At 40.7% G+C, this 18,613-nt stretch overlaps 1 protein-coding gene across 1 annotated transcript in view; it reads right to left on the reverse strand.

Annotated features, from left to right (window-relative positions):
- Nucleotides 1–18,613, reverse strand: part of LOC136577396 (NXPE family member 2-like) — a 44,022-nt gene that overhangs the window by 15,855 nt on the left and 9,554 nt on the right. Inside the window, exons 4-6 of the mRNA XM_066577301.1 lie at nucleotides 9,492–9,568; nucleotides 5,247–5,335; nucleotides 3,000–3,094 (exon numbers count right to left, since the gene is read on the reverse strand). Coding sequence (XP_066433398.1) covers nucleotides 3,000–3,094; nucleotides 5,247–5,335; nucleotides 9,492–9,568 — 261 coding nt within the window. The remainder of the gene's footprint in view (nucleotides 1–2,999; nucleotides 3,095–5,246; nucleotides 5,336–9,491; nucleotides 9,569–18,613) is intronic.

The following is an 18,613-nucleotide window of genomic DNA, read 5'->3' on the forward strand; positions in this document are numbered from 1 at the left end:
GAGCAGTGTGTGAGAGGTGGCACATTCTGTGGGATGATATAATCACATACAGTCTGAGATAGATTTCTCTCTTACCTACCTATACACTGAGAGGAATCTATCTGATCTGTGTGTTATGAGCAGCGTGTGAGAGGTGGCACATTCTGTCGGGTGACATTTTCACATACAGTCTGAGATAAATCTCTCCCCTATCTACCTATACACTGAGAGGAATCTATCTGATCTGTGTGTTATGAGCAACATGTGAGAGGTGGCACATTCTGTGGGGGGACATTTTCACATACAGTTTGAGATAAATCTCTCTCCTACCTGCCTATACACTGAGAGGAATCTATCTGATCTGTGTGTTATGAGCAGCGTGTGAGAGGTGGACATTCTGTGTGGTGACATTTAACATGCAGTCTGAGATGAATCTCACCCCTATCTACCTATACACTGAGAGGAATCTATCTGATCTGTGTGTTATGAGCAGTGTGTGAGAGGTGGCACATTCTGTGGGATGACATAATCACATACAGTCTGAGATAAATTTCTCTCTTACCTACCTATACACTGAGAGGAATCTATCTGATCTGTGTGTTATGAGCAGCGTGTGAGAGGTGGACATTCTGTGTGGTGACATTTTCACATGCAGTCTGACATAAATCTCTCTCCTATCTGCCTGTACACTGAGAGGAATCTATCTGATCTGTGTGTTATGAGCAGCGTGTGAGAGGTGGACATTCTGTGTGGTGACATTTAACATGCAGTCTGAGATGAATCTCTCCCCTATCTACCTATACACTGAGAGGAATCTATCTGATCTGTGTGTTATGAGCAGTGTGTGAGAGGTGGCACATTCTGTGGGATGACATAATCACATACAGTCTGAGATAAATTTCTCTCTTACCTACCTATACACTGAGAGGAATCTATCTGATCGGTGTGTTATGAGCAGCGTATGAGAGGTGGACATTCTGTGTGGTGACATTTTCACATGCAGTCTGACATAAATCTCTCTCCTATCTGCCTATACACTGAGAGGAATCTATCTGATCTGTGTGTTATGAGCAGCGTGTGAGAGGTGGACATTCTGTGTGGTGACATTTTCACATGCAGTCTGAGATAAATCTCTCTCCTATCTGCCTATACACTGAGGAAACGTCGCCTGGTTGCCTCCACATGGTGTTTCCTGGGTAACGCAAAGAACCATGCAAAATGTGAACATATGTTTTTCCTCAGTATCTCTAAAGTAACCACGACTTCATAAGATTTTCCGTGTGAACACCAGATGAACACCAGTACCAAATTAACTTGGGCGAAGCCGGGTATATCAGCTATATCAGTAGCAAACAAAGTTTCTAACCCCACACACAGACAATAAACCCGTCCCAAGCCATGTAATTATGCTAGTATAATATATGATCTATTTCTACACTATAATCTACATACGTGTTGGTACATCTGCATTATGCTACTATAACTAGTGCAATTAAACCTAATATATAACCTAGCTCCAAATTATAATCCATAAATATGACTATAATAGATGTTGATACCTTTATGTGATGATGACACTACATTATTACTACCAAGATTTATTGCAATTAAGTATAGTATATAATCTATTCCTGCAATATGATCTATTAAAATGACTGGCACCCCTGCATTATAAAGCTGCCACACAAATACTGCCATGATTTACTGCAGTTAAGTATAACATAAGTCCCATTTCTTCATTATGACTTACAAATGTGGCTACAACAGGGCGGTTTTGTTTGATTATAATTTTGCTATGGTTTATACAATTTGTTTCTCCCCCTGGTCTGATACCATATTATTACTTTGTTTTCTGATAGGCCCACCACACATGGGGAAAACACAATGGAACTTTATATTGTCAAGGGATTTCATTAATTAGATTTTATTTCCTTACTTGATTAATATTATTTCATGTTGCATTACCTTGTGTGACATTGTATGTCAGATCTAAAGTGGCTTATTTCTTATTCATTTCCCAGAAGTATGATATCTGACTTTAAAAGGTTCACATGGCTAACTGATTATCTGTTCTACACCTGTAATTGTTGGGGTATTGTGTAATACATAATTTTTCCATCTCTTGACTAATAATGGTATTATTCCAAGTTCACTATAATTGGCTATAATAGAGACCTACAGCAAACTGATTATTTGTTCTAGATTAGAGAAATCAGTTACTCGACAAGACCAATGCTCGATCGAGCAGCAGCCTTAAACGAGCGCGCTCGCTAATCTCTATTCTAGATCCATTCTTTTGGGGTATTGTGTACGATCTGCTTCCAACTTTCTCTCCAGGATTACCACTTTCTCTTTTCCTGTATTACTATAAAAATAGGATTTTCCAGGGAAAAGTTCAAGAGCGGGGTTGTCCTTGTCAGGATAGGTACCCTGCTTAGGTAGTAACATACTAGGACCATAATAGGTTTTTTTTCTATTCTCCTTTGTTTTTAATTGATTTAATAAAAATGATGTTTTATCAGAAAAAAACAGGTAACTTTTGAGGTGGTTTGGATTTGATTTTGTATGACTAGTTGGGTTCAAACCCCGGTTATTGGATTGTGGTTCTTTTGCTTTAGTTCAGGAAATTGTCCCTATTTTCTAGCTGAAGTCTCTAAGCAATACTAGTGTTTTTTCTGACTTCAGTGTTGGTTTACTTGGGAATTTGGTGTCATAATATCTTTTCCAAAGCTAAGATAGGAAGACATTGTGGATCATCTTGATATTAGTCAGTCTAATAACAAGAAGAGCTACTCTTGGTGGCTGTTAAGATGCTGCAAACTGTATATAAAGCAGGACTCCTCTTTGTCTGGGACTAGTGCTTTGTGATTTGCATTAGTGATGAGCAATATCTGGGCACTGACTTCCCAATAGATCCCCCAACAGAAAAAGGTCATAATCTTGTATAGACAGTGGCATAGAAATAGAAGTTACTCAACACAGATTCTAGAATTTGATCAATAAAGAACATCATCCCTTACCTGTAACACACTGCGATACCATGTGAAACTCACAAAAAATGCGGCAGCAATGACCACTAGCATATACGGATGGCACCTTCTACGATAGGCCATAGCTTTATATCAAGACATCAGCCTGTGCAAAACACAAATGGATATGCGGACATGGTGGAAATATGTTCATTGAGACTACAATCAAACAGGTTTCAAGGTGTCATATTTGATTCTACTGAAACTATGTCCGAATAATGTGGGTGTGTGGATCCATGGTTGGCATGCAACGTAAGATTACAAGAAACATAAAACCCCATGGAACTTCCTAAATATTACATCCGAGGTTTATTCTATAATCCGTATGGGTTCCTTCCCATCTCTTGATAATTTGCTGCTTCCGCTCCCAGCTCTCTTGGGTCAAGAGATTACTGTACTAGTCTTACTAGAGGTGGTTGTCTTAGATGTTGATTCTTACTCTAAACGAGTTTTTCCAGTTTTAAGCAAATCAAAAAATGTGCTGTAAATTGTATGCAGACCCAATCTGTAATTCTAAAAAAATCAATGGGGACATTTCTGAGGAAAGGTGCCATTTTGAAAATCCTTACAGTGAAACAATATGACCACTAGTCAACACATTTTTACAAAAGTCATGTTACGGAAATAAAATTAGCCATTTCTTATCAATTTTAATGTGGTCAACACGAATAGGACAGTCAAAATGCAAAATCGGCTCTATTTTTTTTTTGTAAACTGCAATAATTGCTTACATGACGAAATGCACGCATAGTAATAGGCCTATGGTTACTACCAGTAAGTTTGTGGACACTAGGCAAAAAGCATTCCATGCTTGTTTCGCATCACCCTGCAATAAGTTGTTGAACTGGTCATCTTAGAAGAGCTCTTGAATCTGAGGACCCACAAAAACTCCCTCTTTAATCTTTGGCTTGCTGAGTCGAGAGAATTTTTCATGAAGGTATCGGAAAGCTACGATGTCCGGTCCATGGCTTTCACAAAGTTTGTCATCAAACCTAGTTTGATGTGAAAGGGGTGGCAGCAGAATTTTGTGAGCCTCGGCCAGAGCTGGGTGCTGGATATTCTTCTCTCCAACTGCTACATTTTGTCTGTGAGTCCACTCCTTCCACAATTAGTGCAATTTCCTTGCTCGGCTATCCCACTTACATAAGAAACACATGTATTTTTTGTATATCCCTGCTGCAGTCCCATTAAAAGGGCAACTACCGTCAAATCACCACAGATGTGCCTGCTGTACTTGTTATACTCAATGGAATTCAGTAGCTGCTTTAAAGGGGTTGTCCCGCGCCGAAACGGGTTTTTTTTTTTTAAACCCCCCCCCGTTCGGCGCGAGACAACCCCGATGCAGGGGTTAAAAAAACAAACTGCTCAGCGCTTACCTGAATCCCGGTGGTCCGGCGTCTTCATACTTACCTGCTGAAGATGGCCGCCGGGGTCTGCTCCCTCCGTGGACCGCAGCTCTTCTGTGCGGTCCATTGCCGATTCCAGCCTCCTGATTGGCTGGAATCGGCACGTGACGGGGCGGAGCTACACGGAGCCGGCATTCTGCACGAGCGGCTCCATTGAAGAGAGCAGAAGACCCGGACTGCGCAAGCGCGGCTAATTTGGCCATCGGAGGGCGAAAATTAGTCGGCTCCATGGGAACGAGGACGCCAGCAACGGAGCAGGTAAGTAAAAAACTTTTTATAACTTCTGTATGGCTCATAATTAATGCACAATGTACATTACAAAGTGCATTAATATGGCCATACAGAAGTGTATAGACCCACTTGCTGCCGCGGGACAACCCCTTTAAGTTACCGTAACTGTAACTGTTAGGATGTTGCTACTGTCCTACTGGATAAATTTACATGGAGGAACACAGAAATTAAACTATATGAAATATCTTCAAAACGAAGGCCAATAAAAAATATTCAAGGTCATATTCGTGTTCAGCACACCAAGATACCACAGATTAGGACCTTTTTAAGTCAATAACAATTTCAGTTTTGACCAATGTCATCGATTGTCTAAAGTCCAGGTTTCCAGTACACTGGAATAATGGCAGCTGGACACTAAACAGCAGAATTAGACTTTGCCTTTAGGAGTGGCCCTTCCTGGTTACTAACCATGTCTCCCAGTACTCAGATACCCCAAGGACATACACTAGAGCTGAATAGTGTAACAACTGAATATCACTAGATTAATAGATATGAGGCATATAATCATACAGTGAAAACACAAATGATACTTGGGACTCACCGTTAGATGATAGGGGTGGAAGGAGATGGTTACCGGATGATGGTGATGTTAAAGATGATGATGATGAATGATAAAACTTGCAGTGGGGACTGAAGAAGATAAGGAATGAGATACTGATCAGAGAAACACTGCCCCTATGCTACGGTAGCTCTCCATACATCTTTAGCTAACCTCTCCTTGATACTGTCCCTCAAGACAAGGCACCGCTGTCCCTAAGTAGCCTCCAATTGTGTCTACTGCTATCTATCTGAACCATTCTTCCTGAGAATAAGAGGGCACTAGAGCCCTGACAAAAAGCTAATAAGCAATGCTGAAATATGAACCAAGGCAGGCAGAAACAAACAAGAAAAGATTCGACCAAGCACAGACTTGGAACTGTTGACTGGTCATGAAAACCAAGGAGCAAGACATGACTGCAGAGACGAGACTGTACTAGAAAACCATTGACTGGGCAGACTAGACAGACTAGGCAAGACTTAACTAGGTACTTAAACGAATAAATATTGTATAAAACATGTGCTGTCACACCTATCAAGCACATCCCACGGCAGACGTCAAAAGCATTTATAGATGCAAACCAGTTAGACACTCATCTCAGTAATGAGGCCAACCAGTATGGACCACTGATCCCCTCCGACGGGTCATAGCAGGCCTTCTGCTGATCGTAATATGTACTTAGTTCACGGCAATGATGTACCCTGTTCTGGCATCTTCAGTGGTTTGTCCTCTCACACTTGTGGCAATGGGTGCCTGCACTGACCAGAAAGCGCTAAAAGTCCCAACTCTCTGAAACCATCTGATTCCAAAGTTTGGTACAGGCAACAGGTGAGGAACGACAGGGAAGAAGCAAACACTTCGTGGAACCACATTAAGAGCAGTGATCCTGCTGGTTTATTATACTTATAAAATCCACACTTGTAAAAGAGTTCCTCAGAATAAAATCACAGATGGTGTCTGATGGATTTTGCCTTCCGGCTAGATCAAGGATCAACCACCTGCGAGTTATATGTTCGTTAAATGAGATACTGAATAGCTTCACCCTTTGAGTCAGCCAAATAAATGAATTACTTAAAGACAAGTTGTAATCATCCATGTCAGGTCTAACAAATAACAAATTCTGTCTCTTTCTAGGATAACATTGTAATTTCTTTTATTTGATCTTCTTTCCCACCCATTGGTTTCCAGCTGATTCGCGAAAGTTCATCATGATCCCCTATCAACTACTCCTCAGGAACATACTGCTCTTATTATTACTCTGTAAAATAGCCAATGCTCATTTGAGTTTTTCTACTTTTCACATTACAACTATCTCTAAAAAAAAAAAAGGAATCAAAGGGGGAAATTAAATTCCTTCCCAGATCCTTTTTTCCACACATAAGAAACCCCAATCCATTTGTTCCACCTCCGTCATGGCACTCTCTAAAGCGTCTGGTGGATAATTTCTCTCACCAAAGCTCTACCTTAAGGGCTCCTTAGGTTCTATTGAACCTAATAGCACAATGCTCACGGTGCGGAATTCCACCATGGAATTCCGCACCGTGAAATCACCCGACCTCACCCGCGGCATGTTCTATTTGCAGTCAATGGAAGCCATCCGTCACGCTATCTTCCGCTGTAGCACAGTGGAAGATAGTGTGAAACCACTTCCCCGCCTATCGCTGCCGAGTCATGTGAGGCTGTGGGCGTGTCATGTGACGTGGCCGGCGTGTCACATGACGCTGCGGCGCGTCACGCCGAAGCGTCACACGGGACGTAGGACGCCGTATCCACAGGTAAGTATTGGGGTCTCTGAGGGGCGCCGTGCCCGTTACGGCCGTGTGAAGCAGGCCTAAAACTGAAATTAATAAATCATCCTTCGGAGTGAAGTTCTTGGAACACAATTTCCCCCATTTGAAAATTTTGAGACGTAAATCCAAAAATAATAAAAAGTTCTCCTAATCATTTCATATTCCAATCATTTCTATGTATTTATCCACAATACAAAACATATAAAATCTCCCGTGTGGCCATGCAAAGATTGACATAACTGGGCTAAATGTTGTCCTCATTGGTGTGCCGGTGGTCTGAAGGAAGAATTTCTCCTTTCACGAAAAGTAATTGTAGGTTTTTATACAAAATGGATACACTATAAAAATATACATTTTTTATGAATCTTAAATTTCTATTTAGTTTTAATCAGTTTTAAATACATTTTATGACTCTTTGATAGGCAGAAGATACATTGTCAGGGGAGGGGGTGTAAACATAAATGAATTCTTTGAATCAGTATGAATAATATGTCCTTCCAGCAAAAGTAATTAATCTAACATTGATTTCACATTGCATTCATTTCTATTCATCGCATACAAGAAAAATAGGAACATTTCTACTGCTGACAGCTTTCACAAATCAGAAGGTAGTCCTCTACTTAGGTTCTTCAGCTGATTTTGTATAAATCACTTTTCACGTATGACCGATTAGTTGGTGCTTCCAAGGAGGATTAATTCCGGAGCTTAAAACGAGGACAGGTAAATGGAATAACTCGGATCAAGCATAGGATATTCTAATGGATTTAAACAAGTAACTAACATAATGGCATCAAGGTATTGCATAACCTGGGTATCTTCTGTATATAATTATATATGTACAGCTGGTATAAGTTATTCATCTCCTGTATATAGTGATATGGGGCATGCTGGCATAACCTGGGTATCTTCTGTATATAATTATATATGTACAGCTGGTATGAGTTATACATCTCCTGTTTATAGTTATACGGACCATGCTGGTATAACCTGGGTATCTTCTGTATATAATTATATATGTACAGCTGGTATAAGTTATACATCCTGTATATAGTAATACGGACCATGCTGATATAACCTGGGTATCTTCTGTATATAATTATATATGTACAGCTGGTATAAGTTATACATCTCCTGTATATAGTAATACGGACCATGCTGATATAACCTGGGTATCTCCTGTATATAATTATATATGTACAGCTGGTATAAGTTATTCATCTACTGTATATTGTGATATGGGGCATGCTGGTATAACCTGGGTATCTTCTGTATATAATTATATATGTACAGCTGGTATAAGTTATACATCTCCCTGTATATAGTGACATGGACCATGCTGGTATGACCTGGGTATCTACTGTATATAATTATATATGTACAGCTGGTATAAGTTATACATCCTGTATATAGTAATATGGAGCATGCTGGTATACCCTGGGTATCTCCTGTATATAATTATATATGTACAGCTGGTATGAGTTATACATCTCCTGTTTATAGTTATACGGACCATGCTGGTATAACCTGGGTATCTTCTGTATATAATTATATATGTACAGCTGGTATAAGTTATACATCCTGTATATAGTAATATGGAGCATGCTGGTATAACCTGGGTATCTCCTGTATATAATTATATATGTACAGCTGGTATAAGTTATCCATCTACTGTATATTGTGATATGGGGCATGCTGGTATAACCTGGGTATCTTCTGTATATAATTTTATATGTACAGCTGCTATAAGTTATAGATCCTGTGTATATATATCTGCATTATCTCTCTCAGTCTCACTCAGATGCAGTATAGATCAGCCTATATACAGGGCAACCTATAAGTTAGTGTCTCTTTCTATACCTTATATAAGGTTTATTCTTACCTGAAATTCCTGGTGACAGCACTGTAGGGTATCCCAGTGATCATATAATAGTGGATTTGTTGGTGTAGTTCTGAAAAGAGAGCTTTTAGGAATTATCAGCGTGGAAGAACCATAAACCAGGCTGACTGTTCTAGACAGCTTATTCAAATACACCTACTATAAATCACTAGGATCTGCTGTCACTTACTGATTGGTAGAGCTCTGGTCACTGAGACCTCCACAATTCCCATACTGCGAAGGTCTGTGGAGCACCCCAACTCCAGCACTACTGTTGTTCTTGCTACATTTACCATGCATCTGTAAGGGACTGAGATGCAGTTTCATGCATGGGGGCGTTGCTGGGCTAAAAGTATGCTGAGGGCAGTTTGGGTTTTTCCATGTTATTTTAGTATGTGATAAGAAGATATGTCTTAAATTAATGGTTGTTACCAGTCTAACCACTGGGAACAGTCACTCCATAAACTACTATTCCCCTTCATTCAGAATGTTCTTTTCAAAAAAGTCCAAAAAGTTGCACACTTGTAAATACAGTTCAAAGATTTGTCCTCTAGTGCTCTTCCCTGCATTGACCATTCTTACCTCAGGTCCTGTGCTGGATTTACGGTCTCCTTTATTATCTTCAGTACTTTCTCTGCTTGAGTTGGGTCAGTTCTTGCCTACAAAATGTCAAAGATGCAGAAGAATCCAGCAATGTTGTCAGGTTTTACCAAACGCTACAGATTCTATAATTTTGCAAGGAGATGGTTGTATCACAATGAGCCATCAAACGACAAAAATAACTTCCCAATGGTGAAGAACAATAATTGGTGGTAAGTGGGCTTCCCTGCTGGTATCACTGAACCGTCCGGTGGACTTGGTGCTTGCATTGTGTTTGGAGAAGGGGAGCCCAACACAGGTTCACACCAGCCATGAAGAAGAAACATGTGGTCAACCTAGGCTGCAATCGCAATTAATGCCTCTACTAAACGCATTGGGTCCCCTTCCCCTTTGGCGCTTACAATCTAACCTCATTGTATGCTTTCGCAGTGCAGCAGAAAACTCAGGCAAACAGAAGGAGAACATACAAGCACTAGTATCAAAGCAATAAAACTTAGTTTGTGACTTCACCCTGACTCAGACTTTGGTCACTGATTAAAGTCAAGAAAGTACACAGAATTGTGTTAACCCCATCAGTATAAATCAATCTGGATCAAGAGTGTAATCCAATGTGGAATCAGCACAGTTAGAACATAAAAACATTCCTTTATTAGTAAATGTTGAAAAGCAAAAAAAGCAACGCAAACTGCTTAAAAACTTTTAGTCATAGAAGAGCAGCACAATAGGTCAGTAGTAGAGATGAGCGAGCATACTCGTTAAGGACAACTACTCGAGCGAGTATTGTCCTTTTTCGAGTACCTGCCGGCTCATGAGAAAAGATTTGGGTGACGGCAGGGGGGGCAGCGGGGGAGAGATCTCTCTCTCCCCCCCTGCTCCCTTCCCTCCTGCTTCCTCCCACAACACAGCACTCACCCCCGCTGGCACCCAAATCTTTTCTCACGAGGGGGCAGGTACTCGAAAAGGACAATACTCGCTCGAGGATAATACTGCCCCCTATGTACAAGAATATAACTACTATAATACTGCCTCCTATGTACAAAAATATAACTACTATAATACTGCCTCCTATGTACAAGAATATACCTCCTATAATACTGCCCCCTATGGACAAGAATATAACTACTATAATACTGCCTCCTATGTATAAGAATACAACTACTATAATACTGCTCCTATGTACAAGAATATAAGTACTATAATACTGTCTCCTATGTACAAGAATGTAACTACTATAATACTGCCCCCTATGGACAAGAATATAACTACTATAATACTGCCTCCTATGTATAAGAATACAACTACTATAATACTGCTCCTATGTACAAGAATATAACTACTATAATACTGCCCCCTATATACAAGAATATAACTACTATAATACTGCCCCCTATGTACAATAATATAACTACTATAATACTGCCCCCTATGTACAAGAATATAACTACTATAATACTGCCCCTATGTACAAGAATATAACTACTATAATACTGCCCCTATGTACAAGAATATAACTACTATAATACTGCCCCCAATGTACAGGAATATAACTACTATAATAGTGCCTCTATGTACAAGAATATAACAACTATAATACTGCCCCTATGTACAAGAATATAACTACTATAATACTGCCCTCTATGTACAAGAATATAACTACTATAATACTGCCCCCTATGTCCAAGAATATAACTACTATAATACTGCCCCCTATGTACAAGAATATAACTTCTATAATACTGCCCCCTATGTCCAAGAATATAACTACTATAATACTGCCCCCTGTGTACAAGAATATAACTACTATAATGCTGCCCCCTATGTACAAGAATATAACTACTATAATACTGCCCCCTATGTACAAGAATGTAACTACTATAATACTGCCCCCCATGTACAAGAACATAACTACTATAATACTGCCTCCTATGTACAAGAACATAACTACTATAATACTGCCTCCTATGTACAAGAATATAACTACTATAATACTGCTCCCTATATACAAGAATATAACTACTATAATACTGCCCCCTATATACAAGAATATAACTACTATAATACTGCCTCCTATGTACAAGAATATAACTACTATAATACTGCCCCCTATGTATAAGAATATAACTACTATAATACTGCCCCCTATGTACAAGAATATAACTACTATAATACTGCTCCTATGTACAAGAATATAACTACTATAATACTGCCCCCTATGTACAAGGATATAACTACTATAATACTGCCCCCTATGTACAAGAATATAACTACTATAATACTGCTCCTATGTACAAGAATATAACTACTATAATACTGCCCCCTATGTACAAGAATATAACTACTATAATACTGCCCCCTATGTACAAGGATATAACTACTATAATACTGCCCCCTATGTACAAGAACATAACTACTATAATACTGCTCCTATGTACAAGAATATAACTACTATAATACTGCTCCTATGTACAAGAATATAACTACTATAATACTGCCCCCTATGTGCAAGAATATAACTATTATAATACTGCTCCTATGTACAAGAATATAACTACTATAATACTGCCCCCTATGTACAAGAATATAACTACTATAATACTGCCCCCTATGTACAAGAATATAACTACTATAATACTGCCTCCTATGTACAAGAATATAACTACTATAATACTGCCTCCTATGTACAAGAATATAACTACTATAATACTGCCCCCTATGTACAAGAATATAACTACTATAATACTGCCCCCTATGTACAAGAATATAACTACTATAATACTGCTCCCTGTGTACAAGAATATAACTACTATATTACTGCCCCCTATGTACAAAATAATAATAATCTTTATGTGTATAGCGCCAACATATTCCGCAGTGCTTACATAGACAGGGGAAATACAGAAAAACAAAACTACAAAAATTACAGAACCACAGTTACATAGTAATCAGTTGATGGGAAGAGTAGGGGTGCGGGTCCTGCTCCAACGAGCTTACATACTACAAATAATGGGGTGATATAGAAGGTACAGGGGCTGGAGATATGCATGGTGGAGAGTGAGGAATGCTATACACATAGACAATGGTCAGACATTTAGCCAAGTCGGTATGACTGCAGGGGCAGTTGATGGTGGTTGACAAGGATTGCAGTCAATAGGTCATGAAGCATGTTATCAGGCAGAGGGGTTTGTTTAGGGAATGCGGTATGCCTCCCTGAAGAGGTGCGTTTTTAGGGCACGCCTGAAGTTTTGTGAGTCCTGGATTGCCCGGGTAGCCTTTGGTAGTGCGTTCCAGAGGACTGGTGCTGCTCTGGAGAAGTCTTTGAGGTGGGAATGAGAAATTCGAATTAGAGGGGTGCGCAGTCTAGTTTAGTTAGCAGAGTAGAGAGCCTGGGCTGGGTAATGGATTGAGATGAGGGAGGCGATGTAGGGTGGCGCTGCGCTGTGGAGGGCTTTGTGGATGAAGGTAGCGAGTTTAAATTGAATTCTGTGTTTAACTGGCAGCCAGTGCAGTGACTGGCACAGGGCAGAGGCGTCCGAGTAGCGGCTGGACAGGAAGATGAGCCTGGCTGCTGCATTCAGGATGGATTGGAGAGGGTAGAGTCTGGTTCAGGGGAGGCGGATCAGCAAGGAGTTGCAATAACCAAACCAAGAGTGGATGAGGGCAACAATAAGCATTTTTAGCTTGTCTACGGTGCGATGTTCTTGAGGTGCTGCTGACATGTTCGGGCCAGAGATTGGATGTAGGGGGTAAAGGAGAGATTGGAGTCGAATATGACTCCAAGGCAGCGGGCATGCTGTCTGGGAGTTATGATGGCCCCACACACTGAGATGGAGATGTCAGTATGAGGTCGATGGTGGAGGGTGGAAATACCAGTAGGTCAGTTTTAGAGAAGTTTAGGTTTAGGTAGACAGAGGACATAGTGTTAGAGACAGGCAGACAGTCGGTAATGTTTTGGAGGAAAGGTGCAGAGATGTCACTGGAAACGGCGTATAGCTAGGTGTCGTCAGCGTAGAGGTGGTATTGGAGGCCAAAACTCCTAATGGTTTGTCCAATAGGGGCTGTGTAGATGGAGAAAAGGAGAGGACCGAGCCCTGGGGAACCCCAACAGCAAGGGAAAGAGGAGGGGAGGTAGAGCCAACAAAGGAGAGATTGAATGAGCAGTCAGATAGGTAAGAGGAAAACCAGCAGTGTCCTTTAGGCCAATGGAGCGAAGCATACTGAGGAGGAGTTTGTGATCAACAGTGTTGAATGCTGCGGAGAGGTCAAGGAGAATCAGTAGGGAGTGATCGCCCCTCGCTTTGGCTGTCAGGAGGTCGTTTGATACCCTTGTAAGGGCGATTTCTGTCAAGTGTTGGCATCGGAAGCCAGACTGTAGGGTGTCGAGGTGAGAGTTCTCTGATACATAGCTTACAATTTGGGAGTAAACTAGACGTTCTAGTAGTGTGAAGATGAAGGGGGTATTGGAGATGGGTCTATAGTTGGAAGCATCAGTCACGTCAAGAGTCGGCTTCTTTACCACTGGGGATATGATGGTGTGTTTGAAAGAAGAGGGAAAGATGCCAGAGAAAGAGAGGGGATGAATATAGTGCTGAGATGGGAGATAACCACTTGGGAGAGGGATCGGCGGAGGTGAGAGGGTCGCTAGCCCAGGTATTATAGCAGTTATATTCGAGTACATAGGAGCAGTATTATTGTAGCTATACTCTTGTACATAGGGGGCAGTATTATAGTAGTTACATTCTTGTGCATAGGAGGCAGTATTATAGTAGTTATATTCTTGTACATAGGAGGCGGTATTATAGTAGTTATATTCTTGTACATAGGAGCAGTATTATAGTAGTTATATTCTTGTACATAGGTGGCAGTATTATAGTAGTTATATTCTTGTACATAGGGGGTAGTATTATAGTAGTTATATTCTTGTACGTAGAAGCAGTATTATAGTAGTTACCTTGCTGTACATAGAGGACACTATTATAGTAGTTATATTCTTGTACATAGAGAGCAGTGTTATAGTAGTTATATTCTTGTACATAGGGGGCAGTATTACACTTGTTATATTTTTGTGCATAGGAGGCAGTGTTATAGTAATTATATTCATGTATACAGGGAGTAGTGCTATAGTAGTTATATTCTTGTACATAGGAGCAGTATTACAGTAGTTATATTCTTGTACACAGGGGGCAGTATTACAGTAGTTATGTTTTTGTGCATAGAAGGCAGTGATGCTGTAGTTACATTCTTATACATAGCAGCATTATTATAATAGCTATATCCTTGTACATAGGGAGCAGTGTTACAGTAGTTATATTCTTGTACATTCTTGTACATAGGGGGCAGTATTATAGTACTTATATTCTTGTACATATGGGGCAGTATTACACATAAGTTACATTTTTGTACACAGGAGCAGTACTATAGTAGTTATATTTCTGTACATAGGAGCAGTATTACAGTAGTTATATTCTTCTACATAGGGGCAGTATTATAGTACTTATATTCTTGTACATAGGGGGCAGTATTACAGTACTTATATTCTTGTACATAGGGGGCAGTATTATAGTAGCTATATTCTTGTACAGAGAAGGCTGTATTATAGTAGTTATATTCTTGTCCATAGGAGCAGTATTATAGTAGTTATATTCTTGTACATAGGTGCAGTATTACAGTAGTTATATTCTTGTACATAGGGGGCAGTATTATAGTAGTTATATTCTTGTACAGCGGGGGCAGTATTATAGTAGTTATATTCTTGTACATAGGGGCAGTATTATAGTAGTTATATTCTTGTACATAGGGGATAGTATTATAGTAGTTATATTCTTGTACATAGGAGTAGTATTATAGTAGTTCTATTCTTGTACATAGGAGACAGTATTATAGTAGTTATATTCTTGTACAGAGGGGGCAGTATTATAGTAGTTATATTCTTGTACATAGGAGGCAGTATTATAGTAGTTATATTCTTGTACATAGGGAGCAGTATTATAGTAGTTATATTCTTGTACATAGGGGATAGTATTATAGTAGTTATATTCTTGTACACAGGGGGCAGTATTATAGTAGTTCTATTCTTGTACATAGGAGTAGTATTATAGTAGTTCTATTCTTGTACATAGGAGACAGTATTATAGTACTTATATTCTTGTACAAAGGAGCAGTATTATAGTAGTTATATTCTTGTACATAGGAGCAGTATTATAGTAGTTATATTCTTGTACATAGGGAGCAGTATTATAGTAGTTATATTCTTGTACATAGGGGGTAGTATTATAGTAGTTATATTCTTGTACATAGGAGGCAGTGTTACAGTAGTTACATTCTTGTAGATAGGGTGCAGTATTACACTAGTTATATTCTTGTGTAGCAGAAAGGATGTGGCAGCATTCCAGGTGCAATTTTCCAAAAGAGATTTTAATCTTCCCAGGTCACAAGACAATGACGTTTCGACACAATCTGTCATTTTCAAAAAGACAGATTGTGTCAAAACGTCATTGTCTTGTGACCTCGGAAGATTAAAATCTCTTTTGAAAAATTGCACCTGGAATGCTGCCACATCCTTTCTGCTACACATTGCTGTTATAAGGAATCTATTTGGATCAGATTCTAATTAGTGGCGACTGCATAGCACCTGCCCACCCTTTCTGTGGTTGAAAGGTAGTGCTGTCTGCACTCCATTACTTCTTTATTAGTTATATTCTTGTGCATAGAAGGCAGTGGTATAGTAGTTATATTTTTGTGCGTAGGAGGCAGTATTATAGTAGTTATATTCTTGTACATGGGGGCAGTATTATAGTAGTTATATTCTTGTACATAGGAGCAGTATTATAGTAGTTATATTTTTGTGCGTAGGAGGCAGTATTATAGTTGTTATATTCTTGTACATAGGGGGCAGTATTATAGTAGTTATATTTTTGTGCATAGGAGGCAGTGTTATAGTAGTTAGATATTTTTTTCGCATATAGGTGCAGTTTTATAGAAGTCATATTCTTCTACATAGGGGCAGTAATATAGTAGTAAAATTTTTGTACATAGGAGGCAGTATTATAGTAGTTATATTTCTGGACATAGGGTGCAGTATTCCACTAGTTATATTCTTGTGCATAGGAGGCAGTAGTATAGTAGTTACATTCTTATATTGGAGCAGTTTTATAACAGTTATATCATTGTACATCGGGAGTGGTATTATAGTAGGTATATTCTTGTACATAGGGGGCAGTATTATAGTAGTTATATTCTTGCACATTGGAACAGTTTAATAGTAGTTATATTCTTGTACATAGGGGGCAGTATAATAGTAGTAATATTCTTGTACATAGGGGACAGTATCATAGTAGTTATATTCTTGTACATAGGGGGCAGTATTATAGTACTTATATTCTTGTACATATAGGGCAATATTACACTAGTTCTATTCTTGTACATAGGAGGCAGCATTATAGTATTTACTAGAGATGAGCGAGCACCAAAATGCTCGTGTGCTCGTTGCTGAAGTCGAACTTTTCGCAATGCTCGAGAGCTCGTTTCGAGTAACGAACCCTATTGAAGTCAATGGGTGACTCGAGCATTTTTATATGGGACCGATGCTCTGCATAGGTCATGACTTGTTAAAATCTGGAAAACATCTGAAAGTCATGGAAACACCACAGAAATGGATATGGAAGGGCAGGGGCAGCATGCATTGCTGCATCTGAGGCTCCCAGGTTTCACTAGTAAGCCACAATGGAAGCAAAAGTCTGGCATCACCCCCCTAACAATTTTTACTTCGGACAAACCCTCATTAGCAAGGCACACCTTAGCTAAGTACCACACTACCTGCAACCAAGGACAATCACTGCCTGCGGGTGACACCGCTGCCTCTTCTCCTGGGTTACATGCTGCCCAGCCCCCCCCCCCCCCGCATGACCCTGCGTCCACAGCGCAGACAAAAGTTTCCCTGCGCAGACTTCAGCTGCCCTCATGCCACACTTGCTTTATAGCTACACCACCCTCATGTCTATTTCTAAGTTCGTCTGCGATGAGGAGTAACCGGAGGCACACACTGCAGAGGGTTGGCAGGGCCAGTGTGTGCCAGGGTACCTGTACGCAACACATCGCTGTCCTCACTAGGAAGATGACTTTCAGGATCCTCCTCCTCCTCTTCAGCCCATACACGCTGAACAGATGAAAGGCAAGCAGCATGGGTACCCTCTGCAGTGTGCCCAGCTGTCTCTTCCCCCTCCTCATCCACCTCCTCCTCTAAAACGCGCTGAGATATAGACATGAGGGTGGTCTGACTATCAAGCGACATACTGTAATCCCCCGTCTCCTGTTCCAACTGCAAAGTGTCGGCCTTTATGCTTTGCAGCGAACTTCTCAGCAGGCATGGCAGCGAGATGGTAACGCTAATGATTGCAGCATCGCCGCTCACCATCTGGGTAGACTCCTCAAAGTTTCCGAGGACCTGGCAGATATCTGCCATCCAGGCCCACTCCTCGTTAAAGAATTGGGGAGGCTGACTACCACTACGCCGCCCATGTTGGAGTTGGTATTCCACTATTGCTCTTCGCTGCTCATACAGCCTGGTCAACATGTGCAGCGTAGAATTCCACCGTGTGGGTACGTCGCACAGCAGTCGGTGCTCTGGCAGTTAAAACCGATGTTGCAGGGTCCTCAGGGTGGCAGCGTCCGTGGTGGACTTGCGGAAATGTGCGCAGACGCGGCACACCTTGCCGAGCAGGTCAAACAAGTGTGGGTAGTTTTTCAGAAACTGCTGAACCACTAAATTGAAGACGTGGGCCAGGCATGGCATGTGTGTAAGACTGCCAAGCTGCAGAGTCGCCACCAGGTTACGGCCGTTGTCACACATGACCATGCCCGGTTGGAGGCTCAGTGGCGAAAGTCAGAGGTCGGTCTGCTCTGTCAGACCCAGCAACATTTCGGGGGCCGTGTGCCTCTTGTCACCTAAGCTGATTAGTTTCAGCAGGGCCTGCTGATGCTTGCCCACTGCTGTGCTGCCGCGCCGCGCCATACCGACTGCTGGCAACGTGCTGCTCACACTTCTTAATTGCGAGGTAGAGGTTGCGTAGGAGGAGGAGGAGGGGGAGGGTTTAGAGGAGGCATAAACC

Source organism: Eleutherodactylus coqui, chromosome 8 (assembly GCF_035609145.1).
Source record: "Eleutherodactylus coqui strain aEleCoq1 chromosome 8, aEleCoq1.hap1, whole genome shotgun sequence".
Classification (NCBI taxonomy): Eukaryota; Metazoa; Chordata; class Amphibia; order Anura; family Eleutherodactylidae; genus Eleutherodactylus; species Eleutherodactylus coqui.